We start from the raw sequence: 13,978 nt of genomic DNA, 5'->3' as shown, positions 1-13,978 counted from the left end.
TGGATTGGATTTGTAAAATGATGATGATTCAAGACCGTAACTTGGCGGTTACCAGGAAAACATAAGAGGTTGTACGTTGCTGACGCATTACGTGGTTGACCTAAGTTTTTTGTTCATTTCTAGACGGGGTGTTATGCGATTCGGACACGTTTGATGAGGTTATTCGTGACTGATGAATTGATGTGTGGTGCTTCTTTCCACATTTAGTGCAGCCTTGGTGACAAGCATGCGGAAGCCGTGTGTGTCCCAAGGCAGTTATAGCATAGTTTATGTTGTCGAATAATTTCCAAGAATTGTTGAGCAATCTTATTTCCCCATTCCGGGTATCTTCCTAGGTAGTTATGTGATGCGCAGAGGATGCACTTGTTCATGTTTGTTGAGGCTCCTTTTTGTTCCTTTGTAGATTGTCCTGAATAATTAGACCTCCTTTGAGTTTCGGCACGATTATGCAAAGGTTTTCCAATTTTTGCTTTTTCAAATGCCTTTAGGGTGATCATTCTGGTCATTAAAAACTCGCTGAATCGAGCCCAAGCTGGAGGTTCTCTTGTTGCTCCTACTTGAGTCTCCCAGACTTTGATTGACTCCGGGTCGAGTTTCTGTGATGTTAAGTAGACCCAGACGTCATTCCAGAAGTGCACTGGTCGTTCAAGTGTTTCTAGGTTTCGATAGCGTTGCATGAGTGTAGTATACAGATTTTCCATTTCACTTGCCCATTCTTTGGTCATACGTTTCAGATTGAATAAGGTGTGCAGTTCTGAGTTTACTAGCAGACGTTTATTTTCATGGAAAGATGCCAGTCATCTCCCAGGCATTTTGGAAATTATCTTCTGTGAGCGTTGTGTTTTTTAGTAGTTGGGAGGCGGGTCCTTCTAGACTCGTCTTTAGATATTGTAACTTTTCTATCAATGATATCGTGGGATTTGACAATACTAAAGACTTGAAGAGATCCTTAGAGGCAAGCCAACCAGATATGCTTCCGCGGAATTTTGGAATATCGATTCGTGGTAGACGTGGTCCATTATAACTCGTTGACGGGCTCGATGTTTAAAAGAAAGGAGGATGATTCGATGTGGTGTCATGTGGAGAGTTGATTCCTGCCAGCGAGTTCATTTTTTCCAAAGTGCCAAGATACGTCTCTTGAGCCTTGTGGAAGCACTGGTCCGTAAAGTAGTTTTGTTGCACCAAATGGTGTCTGTTTTCCGGGCTCAGCTCCTTCGTGGCAATTCCAATGGCTTCATGATTTAGGGAGAATTTGAGCCAATGCTCCTCAAGAGCGGCAAGGAAAGTTTTCAAGCGATTTGGCGAAATGTTTGACTCTCCAGCCTTCGTTAAGTTCGCGTAGGCATTCTTTATAAAACCACTCAGCTCGTGTTGTTGATCAACACGAGCTTCTACATGACCCAGTCTCATCCTTGAACGATCCACCAGATCTGGCTTGAAAGACCAAAATGTTTAACATAAGGGTTTGGCTCGGATGAATAGTTTAAAGGACCAAATTGAGTTTGCGGGAAGTGAATATACCATATTTGAAAGGTAATTATAATAAACGAGGTAAGATAGGAAAAATAATTGAAATCGGACGAATAATCCCGCTGCTGTAAGGTGAGTAGATCTGTATTGTAAGAAGCTGTTATTGAACCAAGATATTGGGTCTTTCGATACTCAAGGTACAAATTACATTTATATTTAACTTTGCTGTCTACATAAAATACAAATATAATTCGTAATCTATTTCACCTTGAATATAAAATAGAATGTAATTTTTTTTGTAACTACAACAAGTAACTATGATTGATAATTAATTTTTCACCCGATTGGAAATCATATGAGTATTTTATAATTGAAATGTAAAAAATTACAAACTGTAATCGGACGGAAACTAGGAAACTACTAAGTACAGCTTGAACGGCATACGAAAATTAAATTCTTCAAAATACGAGACTAAAATTTCAAATAATTGAATTGGTTTGTATAGCGATGAAAAGTACCACGAAAAATACTGTTTTTATGGCTTGTTTTATATTAAGCACGTTTCATTGAAATCTGCGATAAAAAATTTTTTTCGTTGTTCCGTGATGTTGTTTGCAGTATCAGGTATATTTCTATCGGGAGTTCTGGTAAAAGTGCCGATTTCAACAGAGACTCCCGGTACGATCAATTTCCATTGTAACTTCGAAACCTTATTCTTGTATTTTTCTCAATTCCTTTTCAAATCTGTTTTCTACTTCTTTCTTCCTATTCTTTCTGCTAAGGTAGTTTTTTTTTTTTTAATGATTGCAGTCAATAGAAGAACCGAATAAGGCGACAATACTTTTTTTTCGGTACCTTTTACTGTCGTCGTTCGTTCTGATTGATTTGGTGTCATCTCCCGTGTCGTTCTGCAATTCACCACTCTCGCTGAAAGAAAACGAAAAACCTAGTTCAAATCGTTTAATAATCTTATGTATGTATACAGGGTGAGGAATTGAAAGTCACCCTAAGGTATACGTATAATGTACCGAAATGGTTTTGGGACGTCGAGAAATTCATCGAAGAATAATTTAGTCGAAAGGAGATGTTGCGAGGTTCAGATGAATATTCTTTGTGTTGAAGCACCTGAGATATTTCAATTCAACAAAAAAATTTCCACTACGTTTCCTGGAATAAACAGAATTTTTTTTACTCAAAAAATTTTCAAGGTTTAACTTTTTCAGTGTTCTTTGATTTTCGCTTATATCAGCTCGGCATGTTTTTAATTTAATGTAATTTTCGGTCGCCATATCGAATTATAAAAACTGGAAACTCGAACAAGATTGTTTTTGAAATGTTCCTATGAAAAGACGAACTCTCAAATAAACTTTTACCAGTGATGGACAATATTATTATAGTTTAATTAGAAATGAGAATTTGTAATTCAGACAACGATGTATAAAATACAAATCACATTTGTATTTTGTAATGCGACCAGGATGCGATACAAATTATACTTGTATTTTATGATTGGACAAAATGAAATACAAATTACATTTGTATTTTGAATTGCAAATTAAACTGTTGTATGTTACAATTACGTCGAATAAAGATAATATTGACGACGCTGAAAAAGCATTATAGACCGCAATCAAGATATAAATCACCTACTCGGAAGATTCGTAATTAAAACGAAATTAATTACTAATTAGAAGTGCGATTTGTACTTTATTTTGCTGTGAATATAACATACAAGTATAATTTGTATTCAACTTTACCTTAATTACAAATTGTAAATGTGATTTGTAATGAATTTTATTCCAAATACAAATTATCTGTGTTTGTAATTAAAATATGTGCAATTACAAATTGTAATCAGATAGAAACCAAGAAACTATACGGAATACTGCGTTTTCCAAAATACGAGACTGTAACTGTTCGTGTTTTTCAAGTACAAAAATTTTTCAATTCCATTACATCAATTTCTCATCGAGTTTCGAAGTGCGGCGATGCTGCCTGTGAAAGCAAAAAAAAACTCAACCTTCCTCTGGTGTGTACTTTCTTTTCCATCTTAAAAAAAAAAAACATATAAGAAAATACCTACGGCTGCTGGCCCACGAATGAAAAGTTTATCAAGACCTGGCAGCGAGTGTTACAAAACAAAAGCTTGCAGCACTTGGTCAATTAAACTTCGTCAAAGGTTCAGTACAGAACGACATTCGTCGTGAATTCGTCGCAAAGTGAGCGACGGCAACCCCTTACCTGCTACAAAGGAGTCGCGAAGCTTTAGAAAGTATCGAAACTTGACAAGTATTCACGGAATGTGAACTAAAGCTTCCTATTTTCCTCCCTACCGGATTCTGCGCGACATACAGTCGATCAAATTCATGGAACCACAGATCGCGTTGAACAGTCGTACGTTCCATGTACCAAGTAATAATAAGCTGTTCACGTAATTCTTCCACGGTTGTTAACTAAAAATACTGATTACTTGCCAAGTTGTAATAATACATGAATACAAAGTTGCTGATGCGAAATTTTGTAAATTTCAGATTAGCGCGATTGCGAGTTGATAAAAAATAAAATTTGAATTACCTGTCACTTCAGAATCAAGAAAATATGACTATTCCTCTATACAATAAGAGAAGACATTGTCTAATGTTGTTCAATAAATATCGACGTTAACACAAATTATTTCAGCGTGACGTTGAATTTTACTAGAATTTACAAACGAACAATTAATATTAATAGCTGCACTAGACTTTGAAAATTTCATTCATAGTTCTTCGTACTCCATATGGCTTGATTATACATTTGAGTAGTCACACGAAATGAACATAGGCAGAGAAATTAGATTGAATTGATCTTTGATGTAATTGGATTCAATCTTCATGAAGAAGTTTATTCGAACACATTATTTTATAGCGTCACGTCAAGGGAGTGCCCTGGTCGATTTCAACGCTGACTTATATATCTCCAAATATCAAAGTCACAGTATCCCAAACGCGAGAAAAGGCTTAACCGCCCCATCTATACACAATTCTGAACAAAAACACACGTTTGTTAAGTTTTTAATATTTTAGCATTGGCTCTGCAATGTAACTTTGGTTCGATTTTTATTTATTATTTTTTGACTACCAAAAATCCTTCATTCCAACATTCGTTCTGAAATTCTACAAAAACGTCATTGAAGAAAAACCCTCAAATAATTTATCCTACGATACAAATTTTTCACAAGCATGATTTTCCACAAAGAAATACGAAAATGACAAGATCCAATCCAGGATGATGGCTGGAGTTTGGAATAAAGGAAAGGCTCGCCGTTCGACTAGTGAAAATGAGACTCCGACTCACATAAATTTGTGGTGTAGTTTCCAGTAAAATTCATAAGAATATATCTGACATAATTTGTACTCGCGTCCTTCGTTCGGTAAACGATCGTTCCGCTCAGCCTCTGCGGTAATTTCAAAAGATCCATATCTCCGATGGCAATAATTATTAACTTAACCCTTTGACGGATACCCGACATTTTGATTGGCAATTACTTGGTTTGTGAATTTACGTGACTGGCAGCCGGTGCAAAGGAACTCTCTACTCGATGGGGCGTAAAGGGTGGCGGTTGCACACTTCGGAGGTTTCCCTGCCAGCGTACCCCTGTGTATAGATCTAAATGTCGATCTGCAACTTTGTGTCTTCAAATTCAGGAAACGGCATGTTGTTCAGTAACCCCTTCGCACGTACGTTCTTCCTTCCCTGTGTTTCCGCATTAAAACAAGTACTCGCCATTTTAGTACCATAACTTTTTTTCATTCTCTGCAGTAGCATTGATTTTTCAATCTTCAAGTAGTTTTTTTAGTCAATCTTCACCGATTACGTTAACCCCTTGCGGAACAGCGTTTCATATATGAGAAACGATTTTTGAATCGGTTATTCAAGATTTATAATGAATTTTTGAGATATCGCTGTCATTTTTTATTTTTTTTTTTTTATATAATTGGACTTTTAAGATGTCAAAGTCGATGTTTTAAGAAGGATTATCACGATTCCGCGAATATAGTGAGCGCTTTAAATAAACAAAGTGTTTGAAATGCCTGTTTTTACAGAATAAACGTCATTGTGGGAAGGGTATGGGGACTAAAAAAGTGGAACTCAGTAATCTAGGGGTTTTGGGATCGCTAAAAACGAAGGAAATGTCAAAATTTCAAAATTCACGATGACGGACCCAATATGGTGGACTGAAAATATAAAAATTGATCTGATTCGCTCATATCAGATCCACCATTTGGAATTTTGAAAATTTCTCAGATCTGAACCCATTCTTTAAATCAGCGAAGACGAGAACCCTTATATACTCTGTTCCAAGAAATTTGAATGCAAGGAAAAATGTATGCTTCAAAGGATTAAATTTGATAATTATTATATATATAAGGATTAAAATGATAATCTTACGCAATAATATTGCCAGAGAATGATTTCCTCACTCGGTACAAACTTTATTTTGTACGCTCTTGTTCGACGTTACGTGTAGAATTGCGCTCTATCCATCATTTTGACGTCATTGATGCGTAAGCTCTGATAATGTAAAAAATAGGTGATATTTTAAAATTGTCTACCACATGTCAGTGTTTTCCCGTTTCTCCTTTTTTGAGACAATACCTAAATTCGTCCACGGCTGAGAGACCTTCCACCATTTTAGGAATCACAAAAAGTAAAACGAGGCATCGTGTAGGGATATTTCACAGTAATATTGGTCCAGGAAACGAGAATTTAGATTTATTTCTCAATATTCTGAATAATAATGAATTTACCACGTGCTGTGAGGAAAATTTGCAACGTCCTGCCGAAATTGGACAAAATCCATTCATTAGTTTAATAATCATAACGGATATTCGTTCGACTCGATCGATAAGAAAGGACACCTCAAGTGTCTTAATTACCCGTCGATTCGCTGAAAAGTACTGAATATTTAAAAAGGTAGTCAAACACATTTCGCAAAAGTTTGTAACCACTAAATCGTTAGTTCAGTCATGAACCGCCCGTGTCACCGTTAAACGGAATCGAGTCGAGAGTCAGTTTCATTAACCCCTTTGGCGGCATCGACGCCATAATATGGTACACATCGTTTTTTTTCGCACTTGGGTTGCGATTTTCATGAAGCTCTGTATATACAAGTCTTTCGGGCTGGTAATTGCATCCAAAATGGTGAACCAAATATGATTGTTTAAATTTGAACCCTGGTGAAAATTTCTATAACTACGAATGTTTACAGAAATTTTACATTTCGTATTATTTCGTAAAAAATTGAAAATATGCCTAGTCTTTCGTACAGAGTTGTTAATTTTCTATAAAAATTGTGGGAGCTTGTAGATTTATTACTGAAAAAATGTAAATTTTCATGAAAATCTATAAGCTTTTATTGAGAAACTATGCATATTCACAATTTTGTAGGACAATAAATTTTTGTAAAAAAATGTACCAAATGAAAAAATCATTTTCACCAGGGAAAACAATTTTAAAAGTTGTCAGATTTTTATGAAAGATATTCGTAGAATTTTTGTATATTAGGGTGACCATACTGCGTACTATATGTGAATTTCTGAAATTTCAATTTCAATTCTTAAACAGCAACCTAAACATCCTCGGAATATCATGTTTCGTTATACATACCGAGTGTTCGTTTTTTAAAAGACTTGCTCGACAATTACAACTCGTCTAGTTTATGAGCGTAGCCAACTTCGTAAAAATGTTACCAGCATAGGCGAGGTTATGGTTGACTGTCACTTGTCAGGCAATCGATTCTAGGGAATTTCTACTTGTCCGCGAAGGTTTGCTTCAGACTTCGAGCACGGATACCAGCCTATTTAGATCAAGCAAGTTGTATCGTGCGGGCTACGAGCAGGTCCTTTCAAGAAGAATTCCCGTTATAGAGCTTGTGTAAGAGTTCAAAATTTTCGTTTCTTAGATTCGCCATTTTGAATTTAGCTAATTTGACATCAGAATGTTGAAGAACGATAGAGACACTGCATTATAGTCTCATTAATGCAATAATCATATTATCTCTTTCCCACTAGTCTGTTTCAAATTAGAAACGTTATTTATTTTCCGAAAAATGTAGGTTTAAACAATAATTTTTGTCATACAAAAATTCTGCTGAAGTATAGGATTTTTAGCTACAGTCTAAGAGTTGCCTCGCAGCAAGTGAACTTTTCTTATTCGAATAACATGTTATATAAAAGTATAACCTCTTTTAGTTTCATTATGGAATTTGTCCGAAATAATCGTCCAAACAATCTTTATGGATATAAGCGTGCGGATAGTTAAAACTGTCTTCACAAATAATGATAACTTTTTTGAGGAACTTGCAAAAACTAGTTATTTACATATTTATATCAAAATTGAACTTGCATCCGCACAGAAAAAAGGGAAGTATAGAAGGGGACTCGAAGACAGGACTCACTTCCAGGAAATTTTCCGCTTCCTTATCGTCGGGGCAAACCCTGCGTCGACGGATGACGGCGACTCGAAAGGCTGGACGTGCAGCGGAGTACAGTGGTCGGAATTGTAGTGATTCGGACTCTGATTCTGACTTTGTTGGTGGTGGTGATGGCGATGGTGATGATGTTGATGACTGGCCTGTCGGTAATGATGGGAGGCGGTCGCTGCACCTCCCTGCTCGGCTTTCATCCGGGATCCCGATTCGGCCCCCATCGGACCCTGAGGGTTTGGAACACCGCCGCCACCGGGTCCAACGCCTCCTGCAGGTACGGCCAAGTCTTCGACCCCGGTGTCGGTCCCACCAAAGTACACCGAGGAGCGAGAACTCCTAGAATTTTCAAAGAACATGAAGATGAAGATTTCATTCATTACAGACGTACACTTGGGGACAATGAATCTGAGACGGTTAATTTTTTACACTAGACAGTTATGTTGGCAACACAGAGAAACCTACAGCGCCACGGTCGGCCGAGCGCGAAACAAACTCAATCTCATTAAACATAACATCACCCATGACCGTATCAATCCAACAAGTCATTATCCCCGCGGTATTCTAAGGTTAGATTCCACGGTCATGTGTGATGTTATGTTTAATGAGATATTGAGTTTGTTTGGCGCTCGGCCGACCGTGGCGCTGTAGGTTTCTCTGTGTTGCCAACATAACTGTCTAGTGAAAAAAATTAGCCTTCTCAGATTCACTGTCCCCAAGTGTACATCCACCGTCACTGTATCTGTCACTCCCGCAACCAATAGGCAACCGCAGTGACTCGACCAATTTAGGTTGGCAATAGATTAGGTAATGTACGGATCCGCTCACTCGAGTGCGCACAAATCACTCGATACAGCGAATCCCTACATTACATAAGCAGTAAGCTATTGCCAACCTGAATTGAACGTGTCGATTCGGTTGTCTATTTCGGATGCGACAGATACCGTGTACAATCACTAGAAAAGTTTATTGAAACAGGATTATTTACGACAGCTGTTAAAATATTATTGGAATTACAAAAAAATTGGAACAAAAATTTGGCACAAATCAGGATTTACAGGGTTAATTGTGGTTGTCAATTTTACATTTTCTGTTTAGTAGTAGATTTTCTGCTTACAGCTGCAGAAATGATTTTAATCCTGTACCGAGGACTACAATTTCTCAGTTTTGGTATGAAGTAAAAAAAAAAATGACGGCTTTGTTGTAATCAAAACTTGGTGTTGGAATGTCACAATTGGATTATACTCGAACATGTAGGCAAAAGAGAAGAGAGATGGATACATGATAGGTTTTGAAATAAATCTCTATATGATACATTTTTTCCATTTGCTTAGCTCTTAGAATTTTCAATAATCTAGAATATTCCAATGGGTGGATTTTCTCGGTGAGTCCAAACGGAAGGATTCTAAAATATTAAAAATTGCTTATTTTCCCTCTTGTACCGGGATCGTACAATTCTAAAGATTCGCAGACATTCCAAAATATGTGGGAAGAACATGCAGAAATTTAGGCGATCTGGAATGTTCCGAACGGTCTAATCTCGCCTGGTACAAAGACTACAAAAGCTGACTGTGCAGAGAAATGAAACTTGCTTCTGCGACTTGAAAAAAAAAAATGGCAATAAACATAACGTATCAAAAAAAAAACTGCTAGGAAATCAATATTGCGACAGAGCAAGTGCGGCTATAACGATTCGATTCCCTTGTAGACAATTATATTTCTTACGACGACGTGGTAGAGAAAAATATATGTCTACAAAATCGCGTTTCACTTATAATGTTTCCGCAGCAAATAATAAATTATGGTTGTAATTTCGTAGTAAAAGTGTAGTAACTGACAGATAAATTATAAAATAAAACTATATTATTACATTATTTGCGAAAAACTGTAAACACTTTTAACGGTTCACATATTTACCGATGCAAGTGAAAGTTACATAGTATTGTGAATTAAATAAATTTTGAAAATGGTCAAGATTCACGAAATGAATTTCAGCGGGATTCCAATTTATTTAAAATTCAATACCACTCTTCGTAGTTTGGTCCTCTTAATGGATGATAACCACGTGTGTTTATTTGCACATTGTAATCCTTGCAGGGCAAAGTTGCAGGATATAACTCCTGAGAATCTCTCGTTTGATCTGTTAATCTAGGTAACCGATGCGTACTTGTGTTGTAGTTGGAGTTAACCGTGTACGTAACTAGCATCCTAATTATCAAGTACAGTCACGTAATAGCCATAATCCAGGCGGAATAAAATTCCAGGCGAAATTGATCATTGATTAACAAGCACGCATAATTACGGAGATTCTGCAAATTAGCACGTACGAACAATAAATTCGACACAAGACTGGAAAAATGTTCTTTTTGGGAGGTTTTTAAATAACACATACAATAATTTAATCCAGTGGTTTGAGCAAATTGCAGGCATAATATTTTTTTTGTTTTTCTAATAATTGCTTGCGGATTGAAAATTTTTTAATCAGCAATTAACGAAAAAACTTTTCGTGATTTCCGGGTTACGATTCTGACATTATTTTCATTTGGACATGGCCCAATATCAAAATCTATAACATGGTGCACGCACACATTCCTGCATGCGAACCTCACGTGAGTGGTAATGAGATTACAAGCCTTGGAGACAACCGACGGCAACGGCTCGTGTCTCTTTAGTTGCCCTTGGCTGGTGTCAGTGTCGACCAGAAACTAGGTTAAATACTTTGACTGGCAGATAAATACATATGCATGTGTATGAAAAGGCAAAGTTGCTCTATTTCATACCTGAGAATACAATACCGTTCATTCTCATGTGCCGAACGGTGTTTGAAATATGCATTGAGGGAAATTTTTAGTTCCGGTTACCGCTCAGTCCTTAACTATTTTCATTTTTTACCACAATCGAAAAATATACTTGCAAGTACAAAATAAAAATTAGTTTTGTAGCTGTTACCAGAAAGTCTAGTATCCGTTACTATTCTTTCTCATTATCATCACTGTTACTATACTTTCTTTTAAACGTTGCGAAAATTTAATGCTTGTGCAACAATAAATTAACGTTGAAGTCTTATTTGACTAATAAAATACAGTAAACCGAACAAACTGATTTTACGTTGCAATTACCAACAAAAAGGATCGACAATAGCGCAAAATGGTTACGCGTACCTCGTTTTTCCTAATTCCAAAAACATTCAAACAGTTTTTTTTAACGATATCTGTTTTACTAAATTCTTTTAGTTACTGTAACAAATGAAATTTTTCTCAGTGTGGCGACGGAAACGAATATATCAACTTTTATTCCGGAATAGTCATTTTTCAAGTGTTGTCGACATCGGTATAAGAAGTTGTGCGTGCGATTTATTTTTCCTTGAAATCAAACCGCATATCTTGCATTTAGCAAAAGCTAATTCACAAGCCAAAATGACACTATCAACCAAATCTCTGGTTTTGTTATGAATTAGTAGAAATTTGATTTATAGTTAATGCTGAGTCGAGTTAATTACTACTTCTTCTTTAGAAACGATGTGGCTGGAGAATTCCTGTCATATTTATATCCTGGTTCCTAAATGTCGACAACCTGTAGTTGAGGTGATTCATGCTCGTTCTGATCTTGTCATCAGCGCGAGAATTTGATGTTGATACAGTAATGAATTGATGTTGATCTCATTTAACTGTAAAATGTAGCAAACTAAACCAACAGATTTAACGTTGCTATAATCAGAAAACGCAGTATTGACAACCATAATCGTACTAAACAGTTACTTTTACCCAATGTTCTTGTAATCCTTATAACATTTGAACCATTATCGTAATTCTGCCTATTTTACTAAAACGTTGAAGTAGCTTCATTCTAATTTTACTCAGAGAAAAATCATAATATGATCAGGAAAAATCAGGGGACTTTTTCGATTAGTTTAAGTGGCCATGCGTCATGAGTATTTAACGTTATAAACACCTATTAAAAAAGTAATAACCATTTTGCAACTCTTGAAAAACTAAAGCTTTATTACGGATTTTTCCTGAATCCGCTGCTGTAGGTAAAATTATTCTATTCCGTATTTAGAAGGAAACTGTAACGATGCTAAAAAGTTGTATGCTTTATACCCATTCAGGCCTGACATTTTTTCTCGCCTCTAACTGACTGGAAATATGAAAATCGCGAGTTTATGAGGGCACCTATTACAAGAATAAGCTAAAAATTTGGGAATTTGAAACGACGGATCCAACATGACAGATGAAAAAGCACGAAGTTATTTTATTTGAATGATACTTGATGAGATTCTGAAGTCAAAGTTCGGAACTTTTGAACTTTAGACATGGACAACCGACATTTTCAAAATCCCACGGATACCAAGTTTCGTCGAAATCAATTAATTTATCGCGTTTCTGGCCGCCACATAAACGGTGCCTTGATTTATAATTCTTTGATTTCTTAACAGGTGAATTCAAAATCACCTGCGTTTCTCACTCTCGTAAATAACAAATAGTTTTCTTGCGGATACAAAATTGGCTAGTTCGAAACGAATATTTATAATTTTCGTAGCCATTATAAACGATGGTCACAACCTTTTCAGCGAGGGTGAAGGACAATGAACACGTACAGAGCTAAGGTAAAAGTGGAAAAGAACATGCAAAAAAAAATTGCAAAATTTTATTTACACACTGTTGAATTCGTTTTTCATCCCGCTATCAGTCGTTCATATCCAAGTTTTGTATGAAACATTTTGTTGGGTCTCTACTAGTTTACAAGATACTCGCCTGGGGTGATTTCAACCAACCACCCTGTGTGATTTAGTGCCCTGATTGGATTATCTATGGTAAATAAAGCCCCGGATCAATCGGAATTTAAAAATACGTCTATGATCTATTTAATTGCCATGGAACCGAGCACGATATGTATAACAAATGATCATTAAAATTTGCCTTCATCATGGGGCAAGCTTTGAATATTCTCCCTTCTTTAATATCGCTCCAAAATCCTCTGACTATAAATTATAAAATTCCCTGACTTCACTCTCACTTCCCTGACCATTTTTCGAATTCCCAACCAAAGTAACTTTACCCTCGTGGGTTACGTAACATCTTGTGTGAACCAATCATGAAAACACAGTGTTCTGCACTTACGAGGAAGGTATCCAAGGTCGATCTCTCCGATTTGATTTCTCTTTTAATATGTCACGGTAGACTAAAAACTAAGTGAAACTTATTTTTTTTTTTTGTATCTGCCATTAAACACTTTAAGGGGGTGAAACCACGCTCCGAAGTAAAGCATGTCATGGGGCAATTTGGCAGTTTCACCCACAAGAACATAATAATTCTTAACCAATCCAAGTGGAAACGTTTTCTTACAACGAGAAATGAAAACTGTCATTTTCACTTGGTTTTTAGTCTACTATAATATATTACAGAAGAATTCAAATCGGAGAGATCGACCTAGGATACCTTCCTTGTTAGTGGAGTAGTGGATATTGGAATTGTAGGTCAATGAAGTACGTCACGTCATTTTTTTCCGTTAACGTTTCTACCTGAGTAAGGGCCCTCCTCAGAACGACGTATACATTTATTCACATCGTCAAGAACAAAAAGAAGATTGAAATAAGGATCCAATCTTGGACCTGTGTGGACACGACAAGGACGATTGTACGACTATACCGTTGGAATTTGTTTTCCATTATATATCTTACACGAAAACTGTAGAAAAAAAAATTACTATAGATCACTGTGGAAAACAAATTCCAACGACATAGTCATGCAATCATCCTTGTCATATCCATATAGGCCCAAGATTGGATCCTTATTCAATTTTTCTTTTCGTTCTCGACAGTGTAAATAAATATACATATATATGTATCGTTCTGCGAAGTGACCTAACTCGGATCGTAACGTTAACGGAAAAAATTGATGTGAAGTACACTTGAGGACAATGAATCTGAGACGGCTAATTTTTTACACTAGACAGTTATGTTGGCAACACGGAGAAACCTACAGCGCCATCGTCCGCCGAGCGCGAAACAAACTCAACCTCAATAAACATAACATAACCCATGAC

The 13,978-nt window shown here is 36.4% G+C and overlaps 1 protein-coding gene across 10 annotated transcripts in view; it reads right to left on the bottom strand.

Moving 5' to 3' along the window:
• The window catches only part of LOC124308786 (aryl hydrocarbon receptor nuclear translocator-like protein 1), a 62,453-nt gene that overhangs the window by 36,172 nt on the left and 12,303 nt on the right, over positions 1-13,978 (bottom strand). For all 10 annotated transcript variants that reach the window (XR_006909088.1, XR_006909089.1, XM_046771840.1 and 7 more), the window contains exons 3-4: positions 7,907-8,272; positions 2,326-2,397 (exon numbers count right to left, since the gene is read on the bottom strand). Coding sequence is in view for 8 of the 10 variants with exons in the window: in XM_046771840.1 (XP_046627796.1) it covers positions 2,326-2,397; positions 7,907-8,272 (438 nt within the window). In the remaining 2 variants the exon portion in view is untranslated. The remainder of the gene's footprint in view (positions 1-2,325; positions 2,398-7,906; positions 8,273-13,978) is intronic.

This window comes from Neodiprion virginianus, chromosome 7 (assembly GCF_021901495.1).
Source record: "Neodiprion virginianus isolate iyNeoVirg1 chromosome 7, iyNeoVirg1.1, whole genome shotgun sequence".
NCBI lineage: Eukaryota > Metazoa > Arthropoda > Insecta > Hymenoptera > Diprionidae > Neodiprion > Neodiprion virginianus.
This window is presented reverse-complemented; position numbering and strand designations above follow the sequence as displayed.